Source organism: Catharus ustulatus, chromosome 4 (genome assembly GCF_009819885.2).
Source record: "Catharus ustulatus isolate bCatUst1 chromosome 4, bCatUst1.pri.v2, whole genome shotgun sequence".
Lineage (NCBI taxonomy): Eukaryota > Metazoa > Chordata > Aves > Passeriformes > Turdidae > Catharus > Catharus ustulatus.
Genome location: NC_046224.1, coordinates 29,840,893 through 29,858,204, shown reverse-complemented (window position 1 = coordinate 29,858,204; position 17,312 = coordinate 29,840,893). Strand labels below are relative to the sequence as shown.

Here is a 17,312-nt window from a genome sequence, read left to right as displayed (position 1 = left end):
GTTTAATTTCCAACAGTTCGTCACATATGAAAGGAGGAGAAGAATGTTGGAGAGTATGCTGACAGTTAATTAGATTTTGGTTTCAGGCTAGAAATGACAAAGTATTTTGTTGTTAACTATTTTGAGAGGAATCAGATATCCAGAAATAGAAGCTTAGGTACAGTATACACAATAGAACACATGGTATACCTCTTATGCTTGGATATAGTATTTAGACTGCTTGTATTTTGTAATATTATTAAGATGCATGTGATCATTTAACTCTCCATTGTATCTGCATATTGTTCTTTTGTTTTTACCAGGTTTCTTGCCTATACTTATGTAACTACTGCAAGCTATCTAGTCTTACAAAGTTGAACTTCATTCTTCAAGTGTGATTTACTCAGTACAAGACAAAATCATGATGAAAAAGATGAACATACCTACAAGCAAAACTTCCCTGGTCCTCTTTCTGTGCCAAATTATTTCTGCATTGGATGTACCTCTTGACTGTAAGTATTAACCTAGTAAGTAAGTGCAGAATAATGAAAGATTAGTTAAATAATTTCTGTAAGAAGCTGAAGATAACTCCAACATGGTACTAAAAAATAGACTGTGTTTGGTCACTTCAGTCAGGACATTATAATTATGACTATTTACACTTACTTACTGAAGATTTTCAAAACCTGTGCATATAAAATGAGTTACATTGTTCAGTTGAGGAGGTTTAACACAGGATTCTCACAGAATCCTACTTACACTTCAGTGTAAGTACACTTGTTTGATCAAAATGAAGAAGGGCAGAAAAGCCCTGCTAAATGTTAATTATTTTTGAAATTAAGATAATATTGATAATTTTCTAAAAACCCCAGGACAATTCCTAGTTGCTGTAAATAATCACCCTTACTTTCAGAGAAGATGTTCCCAGGAACTGATATGAAAGCTAGTAAAAAATTCAAATACCAAAAATTCACACTCAAAGCATCGTATTTTTTTGATGCGAAAGTGCAAAAGGGTGAGTAAGGCTCTTAGAACTTTTTCTTAAAAACATATTAAAAATGTGCTGAGCGGAGAGTTCCAGCATTAGCACGTGAGGAAACGTCTGAAGGAGGCGAAATCCCAAGATCTGAAGTTCTTGTCTAGTATAAGACTTAGTTAGTGGGGAACCTTGGAGGTAGCACTCTATGCTGAAAACAAAGCAATGGTTGCTGCTGAATTTTATATTCTCAATAGCTAATTTTATTAAATTACTCATGTTTCAGGTTGCTGTTTTCTTTCTGAGATAAACATGATCACATTTTCAGAATTCAGTGAACCTTGTTGCACCTCTCAGTGACTATTCATTTTTTGAACTAATTACCAGGGAAGAGAATATTAGGGCTGGTATTTAACTGATGGATTAATGCATCAGTAAATTTGCCTGTGATTGTAACCTGCATGTTTTTTTTTTACCCCTGTAGTTTTGATACCTTCTGCCTTCCATAAATGCATGTTTTTCTTTAATAATTACTGACTTACATTGCAAGTGCTTTCGTGGCTTTTTTCCCCGTGCATTTTACAAGCCTATCAAACCAATGACCTGTATTTCTGTAACAAAATCAATATATCTGAATCAACATCCAGCTTGTTGTTGTAAATGCCTTTAGAGCAATAAGCTGTGGGTTAAAAAAAAACTTTATAAGTTTGATGAATAAATGAATGTGTTACTTTCAAAACTTAATTTTTCTCTTTAAACATCTTTGCAGGCTATAAATAGTGTTTTAAACCTATCTTGTAATTCAGCAACTAATAAAAATTCTGCACCTCTCTAATATCATTATCTTAAGAGCAAGATTTTGGGTTAAATTTATCAGAAATGCATCAATAGACAAAAATTAATATCCCTTTTGGATCTATCATTTTAATTTTGTACTGAGAATTTAATTCCCTTCTACTTCATGCTTAATAACTTTGTGAGGTCTGATAAAGTCACATACTTGAATTTTTAGCCAGAAATTACATCTAGAGTGATGGCATTACTTTCATAAATAATGATGAGAATGGGCTCTGGGAGAGCACCACAAGGAAAGGACTTAGATTTTTTGTGGGTGTTCCCTGAATATCCACCATAGAGTCCTGGTGGTGAGAACATACTTGATTAGTTGAATATATAGATTTCATCCAGGTTAGAAATTCCTATTCATAGTAAGTTCATTAGTTCCTAGTCAGTGTCTCCTCAAAGCAGGCAAGGAACGACTAAAGATATAGGGGCCTCAAAGACATTTGGCCTATTGATAAAAAAAACATTTTTATGCAAAACATTGGAAGTAAGCAATAAAGATCTGACAGCTAAGGTGAATTTTTTTTTTGTTTAGTTGTTTTTCAAACCAAAAAGGGTTGCAAGCCTGTTGAGTAGAATCGGGTGCTTTTGTCTTTACAAGAGTAATTTTAGCCTGAAGCATTCTCTGTGTTCTTCCATGTGATCATATGGGTGGATTGATTTTAGCCGCAGCATGAGGGTACTGCACTCCATTAATTCTGATTTGCTACTCTCTCCTCAGTATTAGTGTTTTATGTCCTTGCAAGGCCAAAATCACATAGCCCAGTTGCTGTTTAAAAGTCAACACTCCAGGAAAGTTTTTCATACCAAGAGCTTTAAGATAAATGTAGTAATATCTGACACAATGGAAATTGTGCTGGAATTTAAGGCATTGCTGCATGGGTTGCAGTGCTGAATGTTTTAAATATTTTCTTTTTAATGGTGACCAATGTACTTGTCAGAGATACTTATCTTCCCTCTCAAAATTGCTAATTTTCTTTTCACTAACAAATATTTCTCTTTAATCTCCATTTGTCCATTCAACTGCTGATTCTGATGTGGGAATAAAAGCAAAACTTCTAGAAGAATGTAAGTTACTCTTCACTAAAAATGGGCTGTGTGCTGCTGAAAATTAATACAGATTGTGTTACAAATTGAATTTGCAGTCCAAAAATGTGTGATTCTGACATTTTGTTTGATAATTTGGTTTGCTGTATGTAGATGCTTTGTGCATGCAGTGTTCAAAAAATACTACTGTACATAAAACAGCATTCTGATATTCTGATTAAATTAATTGTGTGATTTTTTAATGGTGTGCTATTTGAACATTAAAATTTTCACTTGAAATCAGCATGTGCGGTGTTTTATTACTACTTTCAGGAGTAAATATATTTGATTAAAAATATATTTATTGGAATATAAGTACTTTTGTACTATTTTGCATATCTGAGGTGGACATATTTTTATATCCACAGTAGATACAGTTACTTAAGTAGACCTCATATTTTATGGGTTCTAACTTAGCTTTATTTTTATGGTAAATTTAATCAGTTTTAAGTCCACTCCATAACACAGGAGTGGAGATTTCAGGGCTTTGATGTGCATCAGACAGAATATCCTGTAGGTTGGGCACTCTTTGTGTCATATTCTTTTTCAGAGTGTATTTGCTTTTCCCAAGTATGCATCTGACATGTACTGACCTGAGAAATGCCTCTGAGAGGGAAAAGGACTGCCTTAAGTACTCCTAAAGAATTACATACAAAGGCGTCATGCAAAAATGTTGCCTTCCTCTTTGAAGGACTCCCCCCTGTGCAGTGAGGAGCAGAACCCGGTTCTCTCTGGCCCGTTCTGTTCTGCTTAGCTGCTGTGTTTTGCTGTGATTCCATGATCTGATTTCTTTTCATCGCTGTTTCTTGCAAGGTAGGGTTTTACAGACAACTGCCTCTGCCTGTGCAAAGGAGTACGTACTTAATGTATAATGGTATACTTAAGGAAGACTTAAATAAAAATCCCAGTTGTACAATTTTAACTGTCCAGACTGAGGCATGAGAACACAGCTAACGCTAGTGATTGAATTATTTTGTTCTGGTGGCTAGAAATTACCCCAAAGCTTGAGCAAAGGGTATTGCTGGACAGGTGATTTGCAGCACTTAGACAGGGATGTTTATGGACATGTTATTTTGCAGGTTTATTTGGTGACACTAAGCTATAAACATACAAACAATGTTGAGGAAGACACCTTTCTCACTATCTTAATATCACTAACAGTATTTTTTAATGCAAAAAATGAGAATAGATAATGGTAAAAGGTTATAAATAACTTACAATAGGTAGACACCAACTACTTTGTAGGTGAATCGATTTTGTTCTGTGCTACTTGTTTTATAGTACTTGACAAATCAGAGATGTTAAATGATTACTTCTTCTGGGACAGTTCACAATATTGAGTGTATTTTTAAAGGGTTTCTTAAGGGAAATCAGTGCTTTACTTTTCCTATATATTTTCTTTATTTGGAAACTAGATACTATTTTTGTCATTTATAAGAGAGTCTTTTGCTTAGAACACATTTTTTACTCCTGAAAAGTAGTTCTTAAAAGCATGCTTTATAGATTAATGCAGTATGTTAAGCATAATAAATGTGTGGAAAGGTTTCACCCACGGAGAATTTGAAAGTACATAAAATGTTTTGAAACACAAAGCAATGTGTATTTTCTCCTTCTGTGTGGTAAAAAAGTATTTTGTGGAGGTTTATGTCTTGCAACTCGTCATTTCAGATTTGTTGGACTTAGAATTTGAGTGTCCTTTGCTTTTGTGAAAATCTGTTGAAATCTGAGGTATAGAAAAGATATTTTCATTAAACTTTTTGGCCAAGATCTTAATCCGCTGTTAATCAGGATAGCTCAGCTAGAAGTTAGTATAGCTACACTGATTTACAAGGGTAGATAGCTTCAACCTCCTGGTAAGTGAATTCAAGTATCCCACTCTTGTGTCAATGATTTGGTTGCTAACTGCAAATCTTCTTTCTCTGCTTACAAAAGTATCTTGGTGATACTTTGAAAATATTGTTGAAATAATCTCTCTTTGTTGTATTCCATAATGAAGTGTCACAACCTCCTACGATAACTCAGCAATCTCCAAAAGATTACATCGTTGACCCTCGTGAGAACATTGTAATACAGTGTGAAGCCAAAGGAAAACCACCTCCTAGGTTAGTAGCTCTTTTTTTTTTTTTTTTAATTGACCTAAGAGCATGAAAGAAGTAGGAGAACATACTGTAGTTTTTGTAAACTAGCACAATCAAGATTATATGCATCAATGTGTTTGCACATGCAGAACATGCACACATCTGTATCTCTGTACATTTCACAGCTACAGGATAGTGGCACAATTTTGACTCTCATCACACTTGACATTTCATTGTTTCTAGAGTCATCAAGCAAATGTAGCACTTTTTTCTTCTCGAAACTCTAACAATAAAATAACACTTGATTATTGCCAGAGCAGATAGGCAAATGCCCATGGGACACACTAGGAGGCATGCTGTACTATGAACTGGATGATATGCCAGGTTTAGACGTAGTGTTTAAGAAGAATGGACATTGAATATAGTCGGACTAACACTAATACATTCAAATGTAAGGTTTTGTAAATACTTCCATTTTATGAGGCTGATCTTGATTTGTCAAAAGTTATGTAATCTGTATCAGTTTTATTGATCAGCAGCCTTGTGTATTTAACAGCCTTAAGTTTCGATTTTGGCAGAAATAGATCAGATTCCTGATCATCGTCCATTTTAAGATCCTCTTTCAGCATCTTGAAATATTTGAGAACTACTAATTTCAAGGTATTGAGTACCTGCACTGGAAACATCAGTAGCCTGATACGTTCTGGCATTGTTAACTGCTGCTGACTGCACAGACTATGAACATAGAAATGTGCATCTCTCTGCTCTAGCAGTGTTGTGGTACATCTTACTGGGAAAGTCTGTCTAACACTGTTCATTCAGATGCAGACAGAGCTTGTTGATGTATTTCTTCTGAATAACCAGGTTTTTTTCTGCATTACTCCTGGTGATTGCCTTGGCATCATGGTCATTATCCTGCTGGGCAGCAGAATGGAGAAGATGGAGATTATCTGGGATACTCTCACCCTTTCTAGCGTTCCATTAAGGACAGAAGTGGCACAGAGCTCCTTTGCCAGCATTTTAATTTTGCTGGCCCAATGCCACTTTTAAGAGTCTGGGTGTTTACTTTGAGGATCAGATGATTATTGTCCACTTTGGGACAACTGTATTGCTTCTGCTGATGTTTGTCTTGAACACTTATGGTTGGAATTACTAGGGAGAAAAAGAATGCTGTCTGTGAGACTGACATACCTGAGCCATGTAACAGGGCTCTCTGCTGTGCATCCTCATCTTCCCCATCAAACACAGATCTGGCTTTGTTCCTGTGCTACACAGGAAGTGACAGGATTTAAGGAAAGAATTTTCTAAAGAGTTTTATAAGCTTGTGCTTAGTCTTGCTTATTTTTTAAGATATAATTAGTCTGGTTGGTCCATCACTTTTGATAACCTGCAAATACGTATTGGAACTTGAACTGCTCCAGAGTTCTGAAGTCAAAGGTGCACTTTCTTAGCCCACAGTGTGAATTATGTGATATCAGTGTGATAACTTCTTATTGGTGAGAGCACCTGGCATAAAGGTTTGTGGATGTGCTGCTACCTGTAGCTAGAACAGCAAAGACTCTGACTGTCACACATCTCAAATTTAGGGGTTTTTACCACATTTCCACCTCTCATTTGAGTCTACATTACACTTTCTTGCATCCTGAATATTATTGGTAACAGAAACCCCATATTCTGAATCTTCACCTGCAAAGTTGTAAGAAAGAGGTTCACTATTACTTCACTATGCATGGCCATCCTCCCAAAAACATTGCATTGTAGTGCAGCACTGCTGCAGGTCCAGTTCTTCTCTCCCCCAGTACAAGGTGCAAATATCATGTCCAGTCCCACCCAGCTGCTGCAGAAGGTCAGTACACAATCTGAGTCAGTTGGAATTTGAGCTTTTCTAGTACCATTTAAATTTGTACTTTAGGAAGCATTCTAACCAGCAAAAAGAGTGTTTGTGGTTAAGATTATGAAGCTGATACATATCAAGTGCAAAAACTGCTGTTCACAGCATTTGAAGCAGTGAGTGCTCAGCACTTCTTAGGTGTTGGTCAAGCTCTCTGTGACTATACTTCTGACCATAAACAGAGCATAATTTAAAAAGTGGTGTTTACACTAGTCCAAGTTGTAGACTATGATTCACTGCTTCTTTACAATTTTTATGAGTTTTATTAGTCTTCCTTTTTAATGACTACTTTTCAAAACATCTCTTGTTTTCAGTAGCATCAGTATAAATTTACTAGGTTAAATAAAAGCTATCAGACTATATAATTTCAATTAGAGAATTATGTTGGCATTGCAATAGTTAAAAGAAATCAAACTCACCACAGTCTTCAAGTCACTTGCATAACTTCAAAATCACCAAACCAATTAAAAGAAATGGTCTCCTGCTGGGGCCTGAGATGACACATTTCAGCCCTGAGCAAGTTTTTAAAGACAGGTTTATAAAACATTTCAACAATAGGTTTTATAATGGAAATGCTAATGCAGCTTTAGCAATATCAGTTTCTGCAGATGTTATTGCATCATTTTTAGTAGAAGGGAAATCAGTTCTTTTCCATGTATAATTAACCTCAGAACTTTTAATGTATTTTTTAAAAAAAGAATTGACTTTGAAACAGCTCCATTAACAAGTTCAGCCAAACCTTTTATCTTAAAATATTGCCAGATTTCTTATACTAAAAATTCTGTATTGCTTTATTAGTTAATTTAGTTTGGGAATGAGTTTTTACTTATCGCCACATTAAAAAAACCCATGTATTTTTGTTAATAATTTTTTCTTCTCTTTCTTCATACAGTCTACAAAATTAGCTAAGTATCAACTTTTTATTTTTGTTTTTATTGTTTTAGCTTCTCTTGGACACGCAATGGAACTCATTTTGATATAGATAAAGATTCACAGGTAACAATGAAACCAAATTCAGGGACTCTTGTCATAAATATTATGAATGGTGGGAAGGCAGAAGCATATGAGGGAGTTTACCAGTGTACAGCAAGGAATGAACGAGGAGCAGCTGTTTCCAACAATATCATGATAAGGCCTTCTAGTAAGTAAAACTCTTACTTTGTTTTTCTTATTTGCTTATGAACTTTTTACGTTTTGTTTTCCTGTCTTAGACATTAAGTCATCCACATGACCATGCTAGAAGTTATTGCCTATTTTCTAATATTCAGGTATAATACTGTATTACATGTTCTCTCAAATACTTTTTTTACAAAAATTTAATAACCGAGATTTTTCTTGATGCATCTGGATAACCTTATAATGTTTAAAACTGAGTTGTATGTATGACACTACTCCTAGAATAAAATATTTAAATATTTAAGGCTTTAAGGATAATTTGTTGACATTGATGGCATAATTGATGACAACAATTTTTATTCTGTTTATGACGTCTGTATTCCATAGTTTTTGTAATGGATAACAGATTGAAACTAAAAAGAAGCTAAATCTTTTTGATTAATAATAAATTGTTTCTACAGCTTTTTCTGAGCTTTATCTCTGTTTAGTTTCCAAGCTTCTCAGCTTAAGATGCGCTCTTCTCACATCTTAATTAAAGAGTTTTTGTATAATTCTGCTTCAGGAATTTCTACCCCTTTTTCTATTTTAGCACATCACCTTTTTTTTATTCAGTATACTGAAAATTTTGCAAGATACTGTTGTAAAACCTTTAGTGAATATACAAAATAATTTGGATTAGTTGATTACACTTTTGATAAATAATTGATGTACTTTTCTTCGAAGAAAACGTAAAAAAGACCAATATAAAAACTTTAGCAAACTTGAAAAGACAGCATTCTGATGGATGTAGTTCTTCTATTTCTCTGGAATACTTTGTGCATTTTCCCTTTAAATTTTTGGGTGTTTGCCAATCCATACTTTGTGTGTGTGTCAAAATTATTTTTTATAGGATCACCTTTGTGGACAAAAGAAAAACTAGAACCAAATCATGTTCGTGAAGGTGATTCACTAGTACTGCACTGCAGACCTCCTGTTGGCTTACCACCACCTATCATATTTTGGATGGATAATGGTGAGTTTGTTTTTTATGCAGTTGACTTTTTGCAGTTTTTATACATAGTAAATCATTCCTTACCAAAACTACAGATGGTGAAGTTTCCCTCTGGGTTAAAATTCAGTGAATTTCCATTTCTGTAGAACAGAGGAAACAAGCATACAGCCCAAAAGCACGAAGCCAAAAGCAGCTGGAGATCTTAATGTAAGTTGTAGATTAACCCACTGGGGAGGAATGGGTAGACAAGAGATTTGATCAGGAAGCTTAGAAATGTCTGCATGTTTACCAAGCCACAAACAAAAGTGTAATTGAGTGAATGTGGAGTCTGCAGATCATAATAATAGAGTGTGTCAGTTATATTGGACATAAATGTGTTCTTGTTTTCCCTTAGCTTTCCAAAGGCTGCCTCAAAGCGAGAGAGTTTCCCAAGGTCTAAATGGAGATCTTTATTTTTCTAATGTACAACCAGAAGATACACGGGAGGACTATATCTGCTATGCAAGATTTAATCATACTCAAACTATACAGCAGAAACAACCCATATCTGTAAAAGTCTATTCAAGTAGGTATTGCATCAGCAAATTACATACTAGCACAGTATTTATCCAGAGTTCTCAAGTTACATGCTAAAGTAGTGTTATGCTAGCAAATTTTGTCATTTTAATTTTGAATAAGTAGTTATGTTACTGTATAAACTTGAAATATAATCTCCAGTTTTCTTTATATATAATTGATTTTAGAACCTATCATTTTTCCCTTTATGAGGCTTTATGTTGTGAAAAAAAAGTTTTTTAAGACTTGATACATAGAAAAAATACAGTACAAAAATAAGTTTTTAGATGTTTTTCAAAAGCAAGACTATTAAGTTATCATGATTATTGTAACTATTGAAACAAATTAATCGATCACTTGATTAACTCACCGTGGCCATGTCATCACCTTTTGATTCCCAGAACTTTTATTTATCCCTCTTGTATGCTTTCTTCATGATATTCTGTTTATTTCAGTGGATTCATTGAATGACACTATAGCTGCTAATTTGAGTGACACTGATATTTATGGTGGTGAGTTACACTGGTCCCCACTGATACTCCTTGTTTCACAGTAGCATTTAGTTAACTAACTTCACCTCCATGGCTACTTAATCTTTTGCTCCTTTTTCAGTTTCTAATAAAGGTATCAATTAGTGCTGGTGATAATACATACTTTACAAAGGGACTACACAGTGTGATCCTTTCAAATATTTAATGTTTCGATACTTAATCTTGTAACATATGGCTCAATAAACACTTACAATAAAAGAGAGCTTTCATACTGGAGCAGATTTTAAAAACTGCTTCCATACTGTGGTTTTTTTTTAATATTTTTTCTCCAATTTACCTAGTAGTTTGATTATGTTCATTATCACTAGGACTATTCCATGTCATATGCTGCATAATAAATAACAACAATTAAGCACCTAACTGATCCACTTCACATTTAATAACTTACTGAATGTACCAATAAATTTATAGGGGTAGGATAAGTTTGTTTGGTGTTTAAGCTGGTTTTTCCATTAATCTGTGTTGAATGGTCTTTTGTATGTTCTGAATTTAATCCTCCTGAACAGATGCATGTGTGTTTAGCAAGGCTGACATTGGAGCACCACTGATTCTAGACTGTTCACTTGATATTGGTGGCATAGAAAATACTTGATATTTATTCAATTTTTTGTCTTTTTCCTTTTTAAATGGGGCTTTGCACATATTAAACCATAACGTATGTGAATCTAAAATAAAACGTGGGCACAGATTATTTTACTTCTCCGCATAAAAATTACATGTTCTTCAGGAGGAACAACAAGAAATAAGTACCTGAGCACAAAACAATATATTAGCTACAGTTAGTGAGGGAAACAGTGTTGGGCAGGCTCCCGACTCAGAACCACCATGGGTAATTCTTCTGAACACTCATAGTCTGGGCAGGTGAGTCAACAGCCCTTGGCAGTGCCAGCTCTGGGTAAATGAGTTGTTGCTGTGACTGTTGGCTGCGTTCTTGACTCTAGACTGCTCTATTCTCCCAATATTTTTGGTTGTTTGTGTATTGTTATTAAGGAATTCACAGCACATACTAGATTAAAACGAATTGTTGTATTTATGCTAATGTATCAGTAAATCCTGTACCCTAACAAACTTCGAGTTTATTATGTTTCTAATCCCATTTTTAAAAAACAAAATGATTATTTTAATTTTTAGAGCACTTTAGAGCAATTTAGTTCTATATATTAAAATTGCTACAAGAGAACATTAGAATATTCACCGAAAGCACTCTATAATTACAGAAAATTCCTATTTGGAATTCCATGAAGGCATAGAAAATACTGTATACTTCAAAGGCAATAGAGTATAATTTCAGAAATTAGTTTTGTATTTATAGCTGCCTGTTTACTGTGGTTATTGCTTACAGGTTAATCAAAGTTCTATATTGCAAGACTGGGGAACAACTTGAATTAATGTAAAATATCTAGAAAGAGGAAAATAAAAGGATTAATTTCTGAAACAACGCCTCTAGAAAATATTAAAACATATTCCAAAGCAGATTGTACCTTTCACTCCCTTGGTTTATATTTCTGATTAAAAATAACTTTGCTTTATTTTTATTTTGATGGAAATCCAAGAATTTTCAGTAACTCTCAGTCTTGCCTCACACCAGTGGCCTCTTACTCCCCTGTTGAATTGAAACAGCAGCTACTTAAAACTGCATAGTTGCTTATGTAAAAGCTTTGTATCAATTGTTCCTGTCTTTTAATAATAACATTTCTCTTCTATGTGTTCAAAATTGTGGCATTTAACAGATATGTTATGTCTGTCAAAAAACTAATGTGTTCAGCTTTGTAGTTGTGCTGCACAATGACTTTTAATCAAATGGCCAATGTGGAACAAAATCTCTGTACAAAATGTAAGAATGGATGTATGCACTTGATTGGTATTAGAACAAAATTTAGAAATTAATTGTTTTCTTTCTTCGTGTTCCAGCAAAGCCAGTTACAGAAAGGCAGCCCGTCCTTCTAACACCAACAGGCAGCACAAGTACCAAAGTGGAACTCAGAGGAAATGTGCTTTTGTTGGAGTGCATCGCTGCAGGATTGTGAGTTACTTCTGAGATTTTTTTTTCCTAAATAGAAGTACAGAAATAGAGGGAAACATTTCAGAAATGCTTAAAATGTGACTGCTGGGTAAGCTTAAGTATTTCAAAGGAGCAGAAGTGTAAAATGGAAAAAGCTTTTTTAAGGAACTCCACCACTTACTTGGGCATCAGCAGACTTTGGAACTGGCCATGAACATGTATGGCCTCTGCCTTCTCATATCCCCAAACCCTGTGCACAGGATATGCAGGATGTGGGTTGTACCATTGTTTTTAAAGGACACAGGCAAGTAATGCTATAGACTAAACTAAGGCACATATCCCCAGATTTGCAGTCAGGAATAAAGCTTCTGTTGTTCTCTTAAGTTTACAGTCATTATGTTCTCAAATTATATAAAAATAGATAAGAATTTGCTGTTCTAATCCAAGAAAACTGCTTATATGTGTTAATAATTACTTAGTAGATCCTCTAGGTGGGAATTGTTATAAAAAATCTTCAGATCCTTACATCTAATTTCTCATTGTAATTGAGCTTAATTGGTACTTGTTTCTTCAATGCAATGAAAGTTTGCTTCTGCTGGTTATTGTGCAAAAAGAAAATTACTAAGAGCAATTTAATTCATTAATTAGGTTGATCTTTAAATCAGTTTCATTCTCAGGAAGAAAACTGAGAATAGATTGGTTATAGAATAGAAGTGGAAAATCTTTAGTACCCATTTCAAGAACTGTAAATATTTTTACAGTGCACAAAGGCATTATAATGCAGAATGCTCTCAGGTAGCCATGAGGAAAGCCAATAATTGCAAATCATGCACCACAGCACCATGCACATGTGTTCACTTGCATGAGCTGCACAGGGCATGCTCAGGCACAACTGAGCACTGATCTGAGCATCAGTGCAGTGTTTCTGTCTCAGCTGTGGCCTGCTCAGGTGTCTGCCTCAGCAGCACTAGCAAAACCACCCCTGTAAATGGTAGTAGCACCAGCTCAGGTAATCTTCATCTGCAATCTAGTCATATGCTCTTTTACAACCCTGCAATAAAAGTATTAGGTGATCCAAACTCCAGTAAAATGGCTAGATAAAACCTGTGAAAAAAATATAGAATGTACTATATTTTATGGCTTTGTGTCTTCAGCTATCATGTAATTTAAAAAATATCAGTGAAGGAATACTTGTCTACAAAGAGCCAGATGCAGATTTTGTTTGAAACAACTGTTCCTAGTCAATAACACCATAATTAAAAGTCATCTTTGCTAGGTGTCTGTGTTATAAAACATGTGATATTAGACTGCTAAGGGAACATTTGCCTAGAGCCATTACTATTTAAGAGGGGACATTCTATTCAATAAGCAACAAATTGCAATTTCTTGTAATTTTTAAAGTATATCTCCACGTGTTTGAACAAGTTTCAACTTCAGTGGACAACATGGGGCATAGCCAAGATTGAGACTTGACAAGTAACTATGCTTGACTCAGCATTGACATTTTTTCCTTGATTTCTCACAAGAAATGTTTCTGTCTCTTTACAGCTCTTTTACAGCTCACGAAGCATTAGGATATTGCTCATACAAAGGATAATTATAAACTTGTCATTTTAGAGAAGCTGCAAATGAATGTCTTCATTTATTGACCTTCAGGTTTTTAGATTAATCAGCAGACAAATGTATTCTGTAATTATTAATCCTATGAACAGATGGCCATTGACATTGTTAGTGAGACTTGTCATTTCCTAGAAACAAATGCTGGCATATTTTTCATATTTGTTGGATGTGGCCCAGAATCTGGATAGAGGCTCTTAAAATAATTATTTATAAAATATATATTTAAAAAAAATAACGTACTGAACTCTTATCTTCCTTTTCTTCAGTCCCTAATTTTGATCTGTGCTTTTCCTTCTCCAGACCCACTCCAGTAATCCGCTGGATCAAAGAGGGTGGGGAACTGCCAGCCAACAGAACATTTTTTGAAAACTTTAAGAAAACTCTCAAGATCATAGATGTTTCGGAAGCTGACTCTGGGAACTACAAATGTATAGCAAGAAATACATTAGGTTCAGTTTATCATGTCATTTCAGTAACTGTGAAAGGTAATGCTGAAATTATCCTTAATGTGATGTTGTCAAGGGTCCAGAATGCAGGATCGAAGCAGGTTTTCTAGGATGAAGTATAGCTAAAAGGATGAATGATAATAGTTAAAAATCACCCTAAGGAAACATTCAAGCTATCTAAATTCTAACACTGGAAGGGCTGTACTATAATATTTTTTTTGTCTTTTACTGTTACTTTGTAAAGCATCAGGCTAAGCTGATCTTTTACTGTAACAGTAGTAAGACAATGTTTTAGTTTGCACAAGTACTGAATTTATTTCAGATACTTTGATTATGTCTCATTAGACTGCTTCTTTCACTTGTTTCTCTATCTTCCTCCTTATCTCTCTTCATCATCTCATAATTTTCTCCATTTTTCTTCTCTCTGTTCATGTAGCCCAGATTATTTTTTTCCTCTATTTTACTATTGTCTTACAATTTTATGTTTTTCTTCCTTTTTCTCTTTTACTGACATTTCTGGGTTCCTATCTTCACCCAAGATGATGCCTTATAGTTCTAAAAACATTTACAGCATTTTCTAAATAGGAATTGTAAGTAAGCTGTGAATACCATGAAACAAAAAACTGTAATGACAGTTAATTAGTCATTGAAATAATCAGCTGTATTGCCTACTTTGCATGCTAAATAGTCATTTATTTTGCTGTAGATCAGCATCTTTTTATGATCACATTTAACCTTCTTTTTAAGAACAGAAGTTTAATTTTCTGTTTGCATCTGTCCATCAATCCAAAATCTGAAAATTAATTGCAAGATGGGATAATATATGCTGTTTGTGGTTATTTATTGTAAAAAAGGCTGGAGTACTACTAAGAACATGGATATTTCTGAAATTAATCAAAAGACCACTATAGTGTCTGCAAATGCCATACTCAGATAAATTTTTCTTGCTTTACGAAAGGGAAATTAGATTCAAAGCAGGCAACCCTAAATGAAACAAAGGTCCTCTTGTTGTTTATCTCAGAATTTTAATGCAGTGGGTGACCAGAGGGTCAGTTCAGCCAATGTATGATCTACCACTTAATTGAGTATCACATATATATATATGTATATATATGTATATATACATATAAAATAACATTATTGCTGTATGTCTATATCTACACATACCTTATTTGAATTATCTTGTGATTACCATGCATGTGTCTTATGATTTTCTGCACAAAATTTTGGAAAGTAATTGCTGTCTTTCTTAAACCCAGCTGCTCCATACTGGATAACAGCACCCAGAAACTTGGTCTTGTCTCCTGGAGAAGATGGAACATTGATCTGCAGAGCTAATGGCAACCCAAAGCCTAGTATAAGCTGGTTAGCAAATGGTGTTCCCATAGCAAGTAAGATTCTTAATTACCTTACAGGAACATGAGTAAGGAAATATGAGGAGTCTCAGGGTGGCTTTTGTGAAATACATGTGAAGAGCCTGTATCTGTGTAGTTTTTGCCTGACAGGTAATGCTAAATCATAAAAGATGTGATAAAAATACTGTGGTTCATAAAAGCTGAATACCAAAATGTGCCTTGAACATGTTTGAGAGAGCTAAAATGTCTAATCATGCTCCTGCTTCTTCTGTCTGGCATTCTTCTGGTAATATCTTTGTGGAGATTGGATGGTCCCTCTCTCAGGGCCATGGCTGGGATGTCATTGTTACCCCCCTGTTTCTGTGAGTCATGTCTGCTAGATCTCTCCTTTGCTGCCCCACTGCAACTGTAATGTTGCCTAGGAATGCCAAATGTGACATAAAAACTGAAGTCCTCACATGTGTGGATACACAGAGCACTTGCAGGATTTGCAGGATTCAGAGTACACTGCAGGATTTGCAGCTTAATGTATGTTGGAGCCTTCCAGGCTTCTGCTCTAAGAAACTGCAGCAGCAGAACTGTCTGAATGTGTCAGCAGCTACCTGGCAAACAGTTTGTGCCAATTAGGTGTCAAAGAAAAGGAACCCCTAAGGCAGTGGAACAGCTGTTTCTGTGTGCATGGGTAAGAAAAGCAGCCCTGAACTGGTGATTGAGATACTTAATTGCTGCAGTGTTAGGACTGGCAATGCTGTGTGACAGACACAAGGTAGCTGCTATATATAGTACAACTTGCCTTGGGAAGAACTTGCTGGAGGACACTGCAGTGTGTTTTCAACTGGGTTTGCACTGACCATACCCTGTACTGTAAAGTCACACTTGATTCTTCTACCTTTAACCTTCCTCTTTCACAAAACAATAATAAAAAACCAGACGGTCTCACCTGTTAGCTCATGAGAGATAATGTACTCCAAAATATTGGTCTGTTTAAAGTATGGCAGTGTCCCTTCTGTCACTTTCAGAAGTTTAGGAATTGTTTAAGTCTGTTGACAAAATACAATTCACCCAGTTTGGGACATGGAGAAGGATGGTCTATGGTCAGAATCTAGGTAATAGCAAGAGGTAAAGGAGAACCCTCGTTAGATATATTTGAAGTATTTAGTATACAAAAGAGATTAAACTTATTTGTAGGCAAAAAAATGCAGCTGGGGGGGCAAAATTAAGCTATATATTGAAAAAAAAATAGAAATATTTAGCAAATAACCTGTTTCAGGAATCCTAATTAAATGGAAGGTGAGATCTACAACCTGAGATTTAAAATGAGAAGTTTCCATTGGTTAATAAGTTTTGTAAACTGGTATTAATTAACTCATGAAAACAATGGTAAGACAGGAAAACAGGAAAATATCAATGTAATTTTGTATAGTATATATTTATAAATAAATATGTCATAATGCATTTGTTATCATCAAAGTTCAGTACCTATCCTTCACTTTCTGGTCTTGGTTTTTGGTGGTCACGTCTTCTGTTGTTTTCTGTAAACTCACCATTCACTTTTTGTTTATTTGTTTGGAGGGGATTTTTATCCTGCAGTTCTTGTAGTTTAACTATTATTTAACTATTGTTTCAGGCTTCCTGACTAGTAAAATCTTTTTCACCTGGCTATCAGCTTTGCCTCGCTCTTCTTCCTTATCAGAGCTGTAGGACAGAGCTGTTCAAATGACCGACAAGGATATTGTTCACAAAAGCAGTGATGTGTTCTGCATTTTTTCATGGTAACAGTAAAACATTAAGAAACAGAGTTTTCAGAAGCAGCTGCAGGATAC

General features: G+C 34.9%; 1 protein-coding gene across 43 annotated transcripts in view; it reads left to right on the top strand.

Moving 5' to 3' along the window:
* The window catches only part of NRCAM (neuronal cell adhesion molecule), a 148,241-nt gene that overhangs the window by 79,903 nt on the left and 51,026 nt on the right, over window positions 1-17,312 (top strand). For 23 of the 43 annotated variants that reach the window (XM_033057158.2, XM_033057170.2, XM_033057172.2 and 20 more), the window contains 10 exons: window positions 303-491; window positions 2,849-2,866; window positions 4,881-4,986; window positions 7,798-7,994; window positions 8,859-8,981; window positions 9,355-9,525; window positions 9,971-10,027; window positions 11,978-12,089; window positions 13,989-14,173; window positions 15,394-15,525. In XM_033057158.2, coding sequence (XP_032913049.1) covers window positions 401-491; window positions 2,849-2,866; window positions 4,881-4,986; window positions 7,798-7,994; window positions 8,859-8,981; window positions 9,355-9,525; window positions 9,971-10,027; window positions 11,978-12,089; window positions 13,989-14,173; window positions 15,394-15,525 — 1,192 coding nt within the window. In that variant the 5' untranslated portion in view covers window positions 303-400. The remainder of the gene's footprint in view (window positions 1-302; window positions 492-2,848; window positions 2,867-4,880; window positions 4,987-7,797; window positions 7,995-8,858; window positions 8,982-9,354; window positions 9,526-9,970; window positions 10,028-11,977; window positions 12,090-13,988; window positions 14,174-15,393; window positions 15,526-17,312) is intronic. The other 20 variants (XM_033057162.2, XM_033057163.2, XM_033057182.2 and 17 more) reach the window with 3 other exon arrangements.